The sequence below is a fragment of the Typopeltis vanoorti genome, chromosome 8 (genome assembly GCF_054136105.1).
Source record: "Typopeltis vanoorti isolate ZY-2024b chromosome 8, IOZ_Tvanoo_1.0, whole genome shotgun sequence".
NCBI lineage: Eukaryota > Metazoa > Arthropoda > Arachnida > Uropygi > Thelyphonidae > Typopeltis > Typopeltis vanoorti.
Genome location: NC_143556.1, coordinates 30,414,538 through 30,430,794, shown reverse-complemented (window position 1 = coordinate 30,430,794; position 16,257 = coordinate 30,414,538). Strand labels below are relative to the sequence as shown.

General features: G+C 35.0%; 1 protein-coding gene across 3 annotated transcripts in view; it reads right to left on the bottom strand.

Annotated features, from left to right (window-relative positions):
* LOC150103899 (uncharacterized) overlaps window positions 1-16,257 on the bottom strand; it is a 426,738-nt gene that overhangs the window by 191,925 nt on the left and 218,556 nt on the right. For all 3 annotated transcript variants that reach the window (XM_090397172.1, XM_090397171.1, XM_090397173.1), the window contains exon 12: window positions 2,279-2,401. In XM_090397172.1, the coding sequence (XP_090253298.1) occupies window positions 2,279-2,401 (123 nt within the window). The remainder of the gene's footprint in view (window positions 1-2,278; window positions 2,402-16,257) is intronic.

The following is a 16,257-nucleotide window of genomic DNA, read 5'->3' as shown; positions in this document are numbered from 1 at the left end:
TTTTTTTACAAGAGCCCAGGCACTCAATGACACTTGAAGGACTTTTTATTTAAGTTTTAAGTCTCATATCTCAAGAAAATTCACTGCAGAAAACTCACTGTTACAATGATATAAAATGTTATGGACCATAAGATGGCAGCAGTTGTAAGTCTGGGGGAAATTTGGAGCAAAGAGTAGAGTTATTATTATTAATAATAATGACAAGTGACAGCTAATTTCTTGCAAAGAACACAGACTAGTCATTGTTATCAACATGTACAACATAAAAATATCCATAAGTTCACGTAGAGAGAAAAACACACATAAAACAATGTCTTATCTGTCATTTATCAATGACAATATCTTCAGAATGGTCCAAAAGCTAACAGGGATTTGAGACAGGAAATGGCTACTGCCGACTGTTGAGCAGAATAAAAATCAGTATCTCACTGAAACAAAAAATGTGTACTAGTTTTGAAAAAGATCAAAAGCCAAAAATTTTTGGATGTGAAACTCAAATATATAAATAACATTGGGATAAAAGCAAAGGAGAACTGAATTAGAGATAGTGGCAAGATCTGAAAAACACTGACTGACTCAATTAAAAAAGCATGTGATAGTGCTTCCAGTAAATACAGAAAAAGAAAAGCTCTATAGTGGATACAGAAAGCTAAATGTTCTTCATGTTCTCTAAGAGTGTATCAGCATATGCTCTTGGAGAACATGAAGAAAAATGTATGAAAATGCAGTTAAGTATGCAAGTAGTTAAAAGGCATTTTGGAAAGAATACAGAAGACAAATATCATGAAGGTATAAAAATTTTGGAGGCTACTAACTAAGAAAGCTAAGAAATTAAGGTAGTCCACAGAAAGAATTCAAAGACCATAAAGATGTTATAAAAATAGACAAAAAATTATAACAGTGGTAAAACAACTCAGCTAGTTAGTCAAGTAGTCAGAATATCCACTCTCTAACCAAGAAGCTGCAGGACTGAATTATACCATGTTCAGTCTCTAGAGCAAGGTTTCTGAACCAAGGGTTCCGCAAGAGATCATGATAGAAAAATAAATAAATAAACATACAGTATAATTTTTATGCAGTGTTCCCTGAGGCCAAAATATTATTTTCAGCATTCCTTCAGAGTAAAGCAATTGAGAAAAAGCTGCCCTTGAACACAATTTTTAAATTATCTAACCCTTAGTCCACTCAATGTACACTGGGTGAAACAAAAATGGATGAACAAATAAATACTATATACTGCCCCCCCCCCCCCAATATATGCATAATATTAGATGATTCTGCCAAGTGACATCAGATGAAGACAATAGAACTGCTCAGGCCAAGATAAGCTGCTGCTTTTCTTTCTTTTTTTTTAAATACTGGCAAAATTGTACGTCTGTAAATTTTATTAGGGCAGTACAGATTTATTACTGATAATCAAGAATGAATTCAGTGTTTGTTGGGGTTGTTGATAGGTTTAGTAGTGATATCTGCATGATTGCAGCTTGCTTTCAGTAAATGAAAGCAAAATGGCAATGAAAACAAGAATCACACAGCATGCAGCACAAAACAGCACACAGTACAGATGACCTTCTCCATTACTTTGGATAGGACAGAGGCGAGGGCAATGGATCAGCAGTTTGGCAACAGGAATTTAGCCCTTTCCTCCATTTTCCAGAGCACCTGTTAAAACACAAAGAGCTGTTGCCCAACATCTTTTACAGTCTTGAGTCCAGTTTTCATTTATTCCATCTGCCTCTGTTCTCTAGAACAGCCTTCCTGACAAACAACTTAGAGCTTTTCAAGAAAAATACTAACATGTTCTGTCTTCCTTGATCTTTGCCTATACACATACACAGAACATGTGCTACTGACTCTGCAACTACTTATGTGGGACTGATGCATATATTCAAGGCAAGACAAATTCCCAGAATATACTCATGTCTGAATATACATGAATATACTCATGTCAGAATATACTCATGTTCTGTCTGACATGCATGGCAAGTCAGACAGAACCATGTGGTAATGCATTTTGGACATTTCTGTGCTATTGCCTTGAGTAATATCATAACAATTTTAAGCAAGTAGTTGGTAAGCTGCAAATAGTTTTCACTTGTGTTTGTTGCTTTCAGCATTGAAAATGACACACTGAAAACTGTATCACCATAATGATCAAGTCTCAAATGAAATTTATAAATCTGACATCGATTCTTTGACTTTTTTTGGGCTCAGATTTCATATTTAAACTACTGATGTTATGTTTACTTACCACACGACAACATTATTTGCAACTTACTTTTATATCAGCTTGTGCACCTGCACTTAACAAGTAATGAATTATATCTGCATGTTTGTTTTCTACTGCCAGCATTAATGGTGTATACAGGTTCCCATTCAGTTGATCTATAGAGGCACCATCCTAAAATTGAAAGATAATATTATATAACTAAATATTACTAATATATATATATATGAGACGTATTCTAATAATAACTTGTAAAAAAAAAAAAAAAAAATGAGGTGAAAGAATGCAAAATACAAATCAATTCCCATGAACTGAAATCTGTTCTCTCTCTCCATTTCATACCAATTGCCAACTTTCGAGGCCAGACTGAGTGTGTGTGTGTGTGTGTGTGTGTGTGTGTGTGTGTGTGTGTGTGTGTGTGTGTGTGTGTGTGTGTGTGTGCACACGCAACCAAATACAAATATATGGAGCCTTATTAATTTTCTGTGTAAGTTTTTGTGTACTATTACAAATATCATGCATTGTTCTCATTTAACATATCATGACGGATGCTACAACATTTCTCAAACTGGCAAAAATTACAGTAAACAATAAAATACAGTTGGTCCTCACATAACATGTTTATAAAACACGAATTATCTTCTATATTGATAAACAGAGGAATGCAGGCATGTATAGCATGAAGCAAATTTGCTTATGCATGGTTTTTCTCTAGGTCAGGAGTTCTCAATCTTTTCCAGTTGCATACCACTATATTTAATTCAGGATATTAGATGTACCGGTAAGCAAATTTATTCCAGAATAAATTTGCTTACCGGGGCAAATAAGTATTTCTTATTTGCCCCGGTAAGCAAATTCCAAATTCCGAAAATCCCACGGGCAAATAAGTATTTCTCTACAATACTAATGATTTATTTAGTTATTTATTATTTTATTCAGATATTTATTGGAGAAACAGATACTCTTTGAATCTACTCAATGGATTGTTCTTTAAAATGTGCAATTTTTAAAAATTAAAATAATAATGAGTGAATACATAAACAAAGGCAGAAAAACCGAGTGATCTGGAAAACCATGGGGGAGCCCTTCATCCAGCAGTGGACAGAACCAAAAGGTTGAAAAAGAAGAGAAGAAGACAAACAAATTTTGACAAACACATATTCCTGATAATGGTACTCCAGTTCTCAAATAAACTTACAATCAGTACAAGCTATAAATGTAACATTTTTAATTACAGAACTCACATTCTTGTTTCAGTGTGAAGGTGGTGCTTGTTTAGCTAAACACAGCTTCTTAATGTCTGGTTTCAATTGACTTAATTTGAGTCTTAAATCGGGTTCAACATTCAACTTATTCCTGTACTTGTTTTTGATATAAATGAGAGAAGAAACCCACATTCACAAAGGTAAGTAGTTGCAAACACCAACAGAAATTTTACAGCTTTTTCTGAGATCACTGGATATTCATTTCTTCTTGCCAACCAGAAGTCTGTTAAATCCATCCTCTTGATCATTTGCCTGAGACTTCCATCGCAGGAGAACTAGATCAGTTCATCTTTCTCAGAAGGAGTTAACGTTTCTGGTAAGGCATCATCAATGGAAAATGATCTCTAATCCAAAATTCTGAAGCCAGGTTTAAAGGGAAGTATTCCTTGAAATCTGTGATTAGACTCCCAAGATGCTTCTTTATATTCACTGCCAGTTCACTATGAAGAAGAATTTCATTCTCAGTTAAGAAAGCATCCAACAATGGAAAGGAACACGTGTTTCCAATATCGATTTCTTTAATGATGGCATGTATAGCATGAATGAGAGGCCTAAGAGCTGCAATTTTATCCTGTACCAAGAATAAGGAAGTATGAGCACCTTGCAAGCTTGTGTTCAGCTGGTTGAGGTGACAAAATAAATCTGCCAGGTAAGCCAACCGGGCAAGCCACAGTTCATCAGTGTAATAATTCAGTCTGAGCCTGAGGATTTGTCAGAGAGAAAAATCTGCACTTCTGAACGAAGTTCAAACAGGCGGCTCAATACATTTCCCCTTGACAACCACCTAACTTTGGTGTGAAGTAAAAGAGAATCATGTTCAGCACCCATTTCATTGCACAAAATGGAAAATAGGCATGAATTCATAGCTCTGGACTTAATGAAGTTAACAATTCTCACACTTTCATTCAAAACTGTCTTCAGAGCAACAGGCATATTTCTTGTGGAAATAAAGCCTCGCAATGAATGCTACAATGTATAAATTTTGCTTGTGGAGCTACTGCTTTAATTTTTGCAACAACGCCACTGTGTTTCATAATCATTGCACGTGCTCCATCAGAACAAACACCAACACATTTATTCCATTCTATATAATTCATTTTCATAAATTGGTCTAATTTTGAAAATATTTAATTTGAGGTTGTTTGAGCAGGCAGTGGTTCACAAAACAAGAACTCTTTCTTCACTATTTTTCCATCTATAAATCTTATATATGTAAGAAGATGGGCCATGCTGGTAATGTGTAGTTTCATCCAATTGTATGGATGAAACTACTGACATTATGTATGGATGAAACTACTGATTTACTAGCCTGAACATTTTCTATTAACTGCTCCTTGGCATTTGAAGACAAATCTGAAATTCTTCATGATACAGTGTCATTGGATAATGGAGTCATTTCAAGTTGTTTTGCTGCCTTTTCCCCAAAAATTATTCTAACCATATCCGTAGCTGCTAGTAATATTAATGACTTTCCGATCGTTTCTCAAATGACAATGGACAAACTGTTTCCCATTGTTGTCTGATCAAATATATTCGAGTTACTTTCTGTCATCGTCATTTGATTAATACTTATTAAATTCAAATTGAACTTCCGTATTATTTTTGCATATTATTATACAAAAGTTTTTAATGATAATATAAAATCTAATTGGTTTCATTTAGTTGCATGAAATATTTTAAGTAGAACTGTTAATTATTTGTGAATACATTTTTAATTCTTAACTCATGTTGTGAGTAAAAAAATATGTTAATTTACCCTTTTATTTTATACTCTGTTTTCGTACCACCTGGCAGTGGCTCGCATACCAACAGTGGTGTGTGTACCATAGAGTGAGAATCCCTGCTCTAGATTATTATTTGTGCAAGTTGCTACACGTGCATTGCTTCGTTTATGTGCGAGAGCCTGTCTCCTCATATTTTGTTGCTATTATTGCTTAACTCTGCCTTTCTTCCAAAATAGTAAACCACGTAAAAAGATTGTAACAAAGAAGCACATGTTGATGAAAATGGAGAAATGCGGTATTGATAAAATAAAAGTAAGAAATTCTGAAATGCTTTCAACAAAATAAAAGAACAATGTCATATCACAAATGCTTCAGGCATAAACAAGATGACACTGCAGACAGATAAAATGTGAAGAAAATTAAAGCAAGAGCATCTCCTATACCTGTCAGTTCTGATGATTTATTTATTTATTCATATGGAGTTTCCTCCCTTTTCTCCCCTGTCCCTAATGGGGCGAGTTGAGCCCCCTCCTGGGGGGGGGGGGGGGGGGGTAAGTATTTATGGCTGTAGATCCGTGTGTTCACGGGGCTGGTTTGCCTGCTTGTCAGATGAAAAACCCCAGATGAATCGAACCCAGGACACTCCTTCCCCAGGCATATGGTTGCAAAGCGGATAGCCACTAGGCTAACTGCACGGATAGTTCTGATGATGATAATGTGCCAATGCTTTCTCAAAAACTTCATGGCTTCAATACCTTGTCACAGCTCTCTCCCTGAAAATGCCTTCATTCATTTTTAAGGAAAGAACTTAATTTTAAATCATTAAACTTTGAATTTGGTAGTCTTTTTTATTAGTCTTCAATTGCTTATTTTATTAGGATTATTTATTGTGTTCGGTAATGGTTTGGTTATGAATGTGCATTCTTGAGTGGTCCACCTCTAATCCTATTTTTTCCATAAGCCCTGTTATTTATATTGCAAAATTTTGCATTGCATGAGGGTTTCTAGGAACACAATGATTGAGTTATATGAGGATCTAATGCATGTTAATTTTTAAGATAATCTTCAAGAATTAGTGTTGGCATATCATCTTGAGAGAACAACACAAAGCCAAGCCAGCAGAACACAAAAACTGAAAACTGCGTAATAAAAAATTCAAAGAAAATATGATAAAAAAACTGATGGAATTCAGTATTTCTAAACAGTTTGTCAATATTTTATTCAGCTAGGCTCTAGAATAGTAACAAGAGCAAAAAGATTATCTCTCTCTCTCACTCACTCACAGGTATAGTCAAGTAGAAAGGCATATGTGCTGGCAGTTCATGTTCAGTTTTTATATAAGGTTTAATTCACAACACAAGACAATAATAAGAAAAATAATATATTTATTTACTTTCTCAACTGAGCAGGAATTTGATAAATGGAAGATGAAACTGACATGGCAACTAAACAGGCTAGACTTCTTAAAAAGATGTCAAGATACAAATACTATCTTGAACTGTGTCAATTTCCATTGAGTAAGGTCCAATGTATTTATAAACGGCTAGTTTAGCACTAACATGTGAACAAATTAGTGTGATTCATGTGGAACTGTCAAAAATAAATATAGCTAACAACACTATATGATGAATTGTGTGATGCTGTAAATGCTGAACTGTGAGCAGTCCATCTCAACATCTTCGAAAATGGCAAGCAAGTAAAGATGATAAAGCTGATATAAGCTGAGCGGATAGCATGTCACTCTCTAACAGGTTGTTGGGTTTAATTCCAACATAGGGATGGTTGTTTGTGAATGTCTTTAAAGTAATAGATGATTTTCTTCATTTGGTGTGATATCACCAACATGTTTACTGGAAACCTGAAGCTGCTTTTAAAAGTATCATGTTTGCTCTCTAAAAGCAGGAGCAAAATGATTTAAATTTACACACGCACAGGTTTACTATCTTATATGGGAAGGATTTGCACTTAAAAAAAAAAAAAAGTATAAATGCCACTTGAGAAGAGATAAGTTTGCTACACTCATCTTTTTCACAGTTCTATTTGGATATGTTGGTTATTTTGTAGCTGTTGGGAGTTACAGTGTAGTTTGGGTGCAAACTTGATACTGTTGTAAAGAGACTCCTGGTATGTTACATATTTTGTGTGGATTGCTTCAACACACCACTTGAGATATCAGTTGGAGTACTGAGTGGAATAAGGATGGTCTTCATCAAGAATCATTTCATTTATTTGGTCAAAGCATGTGTTTGGATAAGAACAGAGCAGAAACAGTAATCAGGAAGAAAGAGTAGAAAGCATGGAAGTTATCCTTAGAATATCTGTGGGAATGATGCAGAGAATTCTGTGCACCTTAAAAAACAAGGTGCACAGAAAAGGAAACTTAGACAAGAACTCAGAGTTTAACCTTGGAAAGGTTATGCTCTGAGTTCTTGAGATGGAATTACTTCCAAAGCAATTAAAGCTATGAGAGCAACATATTATGGTATTATGTCAAATCTACATGCATTTTCATGTCTGAATGGTTTTATAGGATGAAAAACCTAAGCTTACAAGATGGAAAAATCTGCCACCTCTATACAAAACCAATTAAATAACCTTTGGTTGAAAAGTTTTTATAAAGGTTTATAGTATCCTAAATCAAGAATGTTGAGAGGATGGTTAGGATTATCTAGTATTCTGATTGACCGGTGAATATACATTAGGTCAATGCTAACAGTAAATACAGGTAGTTCTCACTTTACGAATTTTTTGGTTCGGAATTTTTATTATCAATTGCATGTAGCGAAGGAGATAAGGACATGTATGGAGAATTACACAGTATGTAATGACATAATGGTCAGTTAGAATGAGCCTCAGTCACTCACGAGCCTTGGTGGTGAGTGACTGAGGCTCATCGCAATCACTTTTGAAATGTTAATAGACGCAACTGATAAAGATGGAAACTTTTCTATCAAAGAGTTCTGGAAGAGATTCAACATTTTAGACACAATTCAGGTAACGCAGAGTACCTGGCATAAAGTTTCCAAAAAAAAACTAAGAAAGGAATATGGCGCAAATGTGTTATTCTTAGTTTTCTTCAATTACACCTCATATTTTATTTTGTTTTCTTTTTAAATATAACCCTTTCACGTTTCCAACAATGCCAAAAAAAAAAAGAAGCAACAGTGCAAAACCAGAAAATGAGTAAAAGAAACAAAGCAATTATATTAGAGAAAAAATACGAAATTATTACCAGTCATCAAGCGGGTAGCACCGTTAAAGCTCTTTCTGAGAAATTTTCTCTTGCTGATTCTACATTTTGCACCATTTTAAAGGATAAAGAAAAATATCTGAAAGTAGTAAAAAAATGCACAATCTATGCAGTCTACATGGTTGTGTAATAAAGAAACAAGCTGTATAATTCCTCATATGGAAAAACTTAACTGCTTGGATAAGTGACCAAACTCGATGATTAAATATGCCGCTTACCTACACAATGATTTGTACTAAAGCATTAGCCATTTTTAAAATGCTGAAAGACCAAAAAAGGGTCTTTCAGGATTTAGTGGGCGGTTGCTGCAATCACCCACTAAATGCTGCATGTATTTAGTGGGTGGTTTGACCGATATAAAAAGCAAACTGGTTGGCATAACATTAAAGTACAAGGTGACAGTGAGGCTGAAAATCTTATCCAAAAAAATTAGAAGAAATAATTAAAGAAGGAAATTACTCACCATCTCAGATTTTTAATGTAGATGAGATGGGCCATTTTTGGAAATGGATGCCTGCAAGAACTTACATCGCAAAAGAAGAATCCTCAATGCCAAGTTTTAAAGCATTGAAAGATCACATCACTCTACTATTAGAAGGCAATGCTGCTGGCAATTGCAAGTTAAAACCCTTATTTCTGCATTGATCAAAAAATCCAAGAAGCTTAAAGGAATTAATAAAGATAGTAATAAATAAGATACTCTTCCAGTAATATGGAAGGCAAATAAGAAGGCTTGGCTCATGGGTTCCCTATTCGAAGATTGGCTTATGCATCACTTTGTTCCTGAAGTGAAACTTTATTGTGAGAAAAAACAAATTCCATTTAAAGTGCTTCTGATAACTGACAATGCACCTAGCCATCCCTCATCAGTAGATTACATTTTCCCTAATGTAAAAATAGTCTTTTTATCTCCAAATACAACTTCTCTTTTACAACCAATGGATCAGGCAGTGATTGCGATGTTTAAAGCACATTATCTCTTTGAGATAATGTGCTTTAAACATCGCAATCACTTTTGAAATGTTAATAGAAGCAACTGATAAAGATGGAAACTTTTCTATCAAAGAGTTCTGGAAGAGATTCAACATTTTAGACACAATTCAGGTAATGCAGAGTACCTGGCATAAAGTTTCCGAAAAAAAACTATGAAAGGAATATGGCATAAACTTTGTCTTCAGTTTAATGATAATTTCGAAGGATTTGAAGATCCAACAAAGATTGTGAATTCTGAAACTCAAGCAATCTTAGGTATGGCTAACCAGTTGCAAATGGAAGTTTCGGAAGGTGATGTTAATGAGATGCTTCAATCTCCCACTATAGAACTCTAACCCAATTATCTCCTTGAATTAGAGGAACAATAAAGACAAAAAAGATAACGAATAGGAAGCTCCAACTCAGTTTTTCATTTTAAAAGCCTAGAAGAAGCATTAAACTTCCCAAAAAAGCTCAAGTAATCTTTGAAATCACAAGATTCAGACTCTGAACGATTTAGTAAATTTTCCCACAAAATGTATAATGCTTCTGCCTTGCTATCAAGCTATTTTAAATGAAAAGAAGCAAAAGTGAACAAAGCAGATGACACTCAAGGCCTTCTTTGAAAAATAAAGATGCACCGAAACTTCCTAATATATCTTCTACTACCTCGATGGCTGCCGATTCACCCAGTGATAAGAATCTTTTTTAATTTAAAATTTTTCTTATGTTATTTTTTAAATATGTAAATCTCTAGCCATATCATTTAATATTCATTATATATTTTATATATATTCCTTCTTACGAACATAACTCTCGCTTATAGCATTATTTCTAAGGCAAATAAACTCCTACTTTACGAATACACGATTTACGAACAGTCACCACGAACCAATTAATTCGAAAAGGTGGGAACTACCTGTACCAATTTCTTCCAGCTGGATCAGTGGAACTTTCTAGAAAAGAAAAGATCATCATCATCATCATCATCAAATTCCTGCCATGCACCCTCAAGGGGTGTACAGGATATGACAGTACTACATGAAAAAATTACATCATTACTAACTTCCTATCTACAATTTTCCTCCAAATCAGTCTGTTACTTGTCAAGACTCCAACATTATCAGATCTTATATTTCTATCGTCTAAGGCACTTTGTACCGTATCAATCCACCTATATCTTGGTCTTCCTATGGGTCGTTTTCCTGCCAACCTGGCAGAGAACACTTGTTTTGCTAATCTTTCCTCTCCCATTCTATTTAAGTGACCATACCATCTGAGATTAGCTCTGCTAACGCATTCCTGGATGCTGACAATCTCAAGTTCTTTCCTAATATCCTCATTTTTAATATGATATTGCCATTGATGCCATCTGTTCACGCCTCTAATCTTTCTTAGGACTCTCATATCTGCGGTCTCTAGTCTTTGGTCAAGTGTTTTACTTCTAACCCAGCTCTCAGATCCATAAGTTAAAATTGGTTTGAACACTGTCTTGTATACAGCTAATTTAGTGTTCAGACTAATTTCTTTCTTATTCCATATAAATTTATTCAATTGACTTCCCACCATACCAGCTTTGCTGATTCTGTTGTCTATTTCTATATTTAGTTTACCATCTTCAGTAAAAATTGTGCCTAAGTAGCTGAAATGTTTTACTTGTTCCACAGGTTCTCCATTCACAACACAGTTGACATTTTCAATGATTCTGCCTATTTTCATTGTCTTTGTCTTTTTATTGCTGACCTTCATACCATATCTATTACAACAGCTATTCAATTTAGTCAGAGAATCTTGCAGACTTGTAGCGGATTTATTTAGAAGTATAACATCATCCGCATAAAGCAAAGAGCTGACATTAACATCTCCAATTTTGATATCAGGTTTAATACCACATTCCTTCATAATGTGATCCATATAGATAATGAATAACAGAGGGGATAATGTACATCCTTGTCTCACACCAGATTTTACATTAAACCATCTTCCTGTATTTCCTTCAATTCTAACTGCTGACTCACAACTCAAATAAAAACTAAGTATTGCTTGATATAATGCCCCATTGACACCATATAACTGCAGCGCATTGAATAGCTTCTCTCTTGGCACCTTGTCATATGCCTTTTCCAAATCGACAAAACTTAAATACAGATCTTTGTTATATTCCCATGCTTTCTCGACTATTTGTCGTAAAGTGAAGATCTGATCCTGACAGCCTCTATTTGGCCTGAATCCAGCTTGTTCTTCACCAAGCTTTTCTTCCACAATTCTTCTCAACCGTTTCTCAAGTATACTTGCATAGATCTTGCCAGGAACACTCAGTAGGGAAATACCTCTGTAATTCTCACATTCTGTTTTATTTCCCTTTTTATATATGGGTACTATGAGAGCTCTACTCCAATCATCGGGAATTCGTCCCTCTGTCCAGGCTTTCTGAACTATGCAGTGCAGCCACTGTAAGACTCTTATACCACCATACTTCAGCATTTCTGGTCGAATATCATCTACTCCTGCTGCCTTTCCACATTTCAAGCCTTTGATGGCTTTTTCTACTTCAAGTATGGATATGTATTCCTGACTGCATGCCTGGTCAGCGTTTTTTATCACTGTGCTGTCATCACTGCTTGTTTTATTTAGCAGTTTTTCAAAGTAATTACTCCATACTTCAAGGATATCTTTTTCTCCTGTTTTCATTTCACCTTTATCATCTCTAATTCCTTTTACAGCACTCTTTCCTCCATTCCTAAGCTTCTTCAACAACCTCCAGAATATTTTTCCACCTTCTTTATATTTATTTTCTATATTCTTGCCAAAGTCCTCCCATGACTTTTGTTTAGCAAGTTTTACACACTGTTTAGCTTTCTTACATTTGTCTCTGTATTCTGTAAGAGTAAAAGCTGACTTATTTGCCAGGAACTTTTGATATGCTTTCTTCTTTTCCTTCACTGCCTCTTTAACTTCCTGTGTCCACCAGGGAGTTCTGATTTTTTTATCCTTGCACACAACCTCACCACATGCCTCTCTGGCAGAATCAATCAATGTTTCCTTCAGAGTTTGCCACTGAATCTCCAAGGTTTGATTCCTGTTCTCAAACTCTTTCATTTTCTTTTCAATAATATTTCTGTATTTTAGTCTACAGTTTTCATCTGAGAGCTGCTCAACTTTTATTCGCTTTAAAACTTTCTTACATGTTATTCTTTTCAATATGAAATTCAATTTTATCCTGCTCAAGACTAAATAGTGATCACTTCCAATTTCAAATCCTCTGTACACTCTGGTGTCCTGCACCAAGGAGAAAACATCACTATCAACAATAACATAGTCAATGAGACTTTTCTTATTCCTAGCCTCTTCTCTCCATGTGAATTTGTGCACATTTTTATGTTGGAACATGGTGTTAGTAATAACCAGTCCATGTCCTGAGCAGAAATCCAACAGATATTTGCCATTATTATTAGCTTTGCTCTTTTCTCCAAATTTTCCCAAAATTTAGAATGATGGAAAAGAAAAGATGGCTGAGAATATTAACCACCTAACCGGCCATTATGGATAAAATACGCATCCTCATACAATTCGTATCCATCATATATTTCAATGTAATATCAATGGTATTACAATTTTAATACACTTCGCATCCATGATAACCTTGACGTTTATAGGCATCTTGGCCAGTAGCGTGGTTAAAGCACTCAACGAAGATATCTTCACTGTCTAGGAGGAGAATAGAGAAGCTGGCTCAGCTAGTCAGTTTCTCCATACAGAAGTTGACTAGGGTAGCACTTCCCAAACTGTGGGCCCCGGCCCCCATGGGGGCCACAAGTTTTGTGAGGGGACTGTGAAATAATGAAAACAAATTAAAATGTTTTAAGACTAAGCAGTTCTTTTTTTTTTATTTTAAAAGAAACTTATTTAATTTTTATTATTTATTATTTATTTTTTGTTATTTTTTATATTTTAATGGGAAAAAAAATCACACATTGGTGTTGGTTCACAAATTTTGCTTCCTGCATATTTCAGTGCTTAATGAATATTAGTAAATATATGCTGATTCATATAAGTTTCATTTCAAAGGTATTGATAAGAAGCACAAAAAAGCTTACAAATGCAAAATCTTGAATATAAATTGTATTCAATATAAATACAATAAATATTATAATAAGATATGTCTGTATTACAATTTTCTTTTCGATTTCGATGCGGGGCCGTGAAATATTTAAATTTTTCCAAAGGGGCTTTTACATCCATAAGTTCGGGAAGCACTGGACTGGGGGGGGGGGGGGGGGCAATTTCTAGACATAACATTTCAAAATTCATGTTGATAAACAGTTCACCAAAAGACAATTCATTGAAAAGTAATTTGTTGAATAAACAATTAATCAAACCACAATTTAATGAATGGCAATTTTATCAAAAAGGCATTTCATTAAGTGAATAATTACTCAAACAGCAGTTCACAGTATGAGAATTCAACGCAAAAGCAACTAACTGAAAAGCAATTCAGTGATGAAATTTGTTGAACAACTTTTCTGAATTTTTCTGATGCACAATTTTGATGAATTATGAAAAGAATTCGATGAATTCCTTTCATAATTCATCAAAACAGTAATTTTCTTGCAAAATATTGTTTAAAAGTGTTCAGTAACAATTACCCAAGATGCAAACCACCAAAATAGGTGGTCATTGAGACTCATGACAATAATTTTATTGTTTTTTACATTATTCTTTAAACATACTTGCTACTTCATCATTGTGTAGATGGTAATTTATCTCTAGACAAAACATTTCGTTCCACCTAAATTTTTCACAACAATAATTATCAGATTGAAATCAAAACTGATAATTTTTAATATACATCTTAACTACAAAACTTCTTTAAATTACACTTTTTTCCCAAAATTTTCCAAAACTGAATTGTGCAAGGGGTGCTTAAGGGTCAAAGCTGTATAACTGAGAGGAGACCTCCACATAGCCTTTAAAGGAATGCGGAGAACCGACCAGGGCTTCTGACCTAATGTCCAATCCTCACCTTCTCGTGGTGCACCCTGTTGGGTATCTACTTTGATACTGAACGAACGAGGATGGGCTGGCAATTTGGGATTTAGCCGACCAAATTGTATTCTTATTGGTTAAACCAAAATAAAAAATGATGGTACAACATGACAAAATTTCATGCCGGCTGGGGCGTCGCCCGGTTAAACAAGGCCCCCGTTGTTTTCGCCAGGGAACCAGGGCGAACAGCGAAAAGTCAGCTACTGGAACAAATCTGAACACAATCCCCAACTCAACATCACCAGAGTTAAAGATCGGTACTATCAACGTAAGAAGCCTGAATGGCAAAGAAATGGAGCTAGCTGAGGAATTAGATAAGTACCAGATCGACATAATAGGGGTGACTGAAACAAAAAAGACCAAAACTGGTGAGATCTTTCTGAGCAATAAATACAAAATGTTATATTCAGGCAATGACAATCAAGGAAAAGAAGGAGTAGCCATAGTATTCAACACAAAATACGAGGCTAATCTTCTTAAATGGTAGTCAGTCTCAAGTAGAGTAATGTGGGTAAATATGAGAATGGGGAACTGGACAATGAGACTCATTTGTGCCTATGGTCCCACAGAAGGTTCTACTAAGGTAGAAGTGGAGGAATTTTTTGACGCTTTAGAAAAAGCAACTGACACAATGAAAAAGGAAAAGTCGGTCCTCGTTGGGTATCTAAATAGCAGAGTAGGAAATGATTGTGAGACATACAAAAATATTTTGGGAAAATTTGGAGAAAAGAGCAAAGCTAATAATAATGGCAAATATCTGTTGGATTTCTGCTCAGGACATGGACTGGTTATTACTAACACCATGTTCCAACATAAAAATGTGCACAAATTCACATGGAGAGAAGAGGCTAGGAATAAGAAAAGTCTCAGTGACTATGTTATTGTTGATAGTGATGTTTTCTCCCTGGTGCAGGACACCAGAGTGTACAGAGGATTTGAAATTGGAAGTGATCACTATTTAGTCTTGAGCAGGATAAAATTGAATTTAATATTGAAAAGAATAACATGTAAGAAAGTTTTAGAGCGAATAAAAGTTGAGCAGCTCTCAGATGTGAACTGTAGACTAAAATACAGAAATATTATTGAAAAGAAAATGAAAGAGTTTGAGAACAGGAATCAAACCTTGGAGATTCAGTGGCAAACTCTGAAGGAAACATTGATTGATTCTACCAGAGAGGCATGTGGTGAAGTTGTGTGCAAGGATAAAAAAATCAGAACTCCCTGGTGGACACAGGAAGTTAAAGAGGCAGTGAAGGAAAAGAAGAAGGCATATCAAAAGTTCCTGGCAAATAAGTCAGCTTTTACTCTTACAGAATACAGAGACAAATGTAAGAAAGCTAAACAGTGTGTAAAACTAGCTACACAAAAGTCATGGGAGGACTTTGGCAAGAATATAGAAAATAAATATCAAGAAGGTGGCAAAATATTCTGGAGGTTGTTGAAGAAGCTTAGGAATGGAGGAAAGAGTGCTGTAAAAGGAATTAGAGATGATAAAGGTGAAATGAAAACAGGAGAAAAAGATATCCTTTAAGTATGGAGTAATTACTTTGAAAAACTGCTAAATGAAACAAGCAGTGATGACAGCACAGTGATAAAAAACATTGACCAGGCATGCAGTCAGGAATACATATCCATACTTGAAGTAGAAAAAGCCATCAAAGGCTTGAAATGTGGAAAGGCAGCAGGAGTAGATGATATTCGACCAGAAATGCTGAAGTATGGTGGTATAAGAGTCTTACAGTGGCTGCACTGCATAGTTCAGAAAGCCTGGGC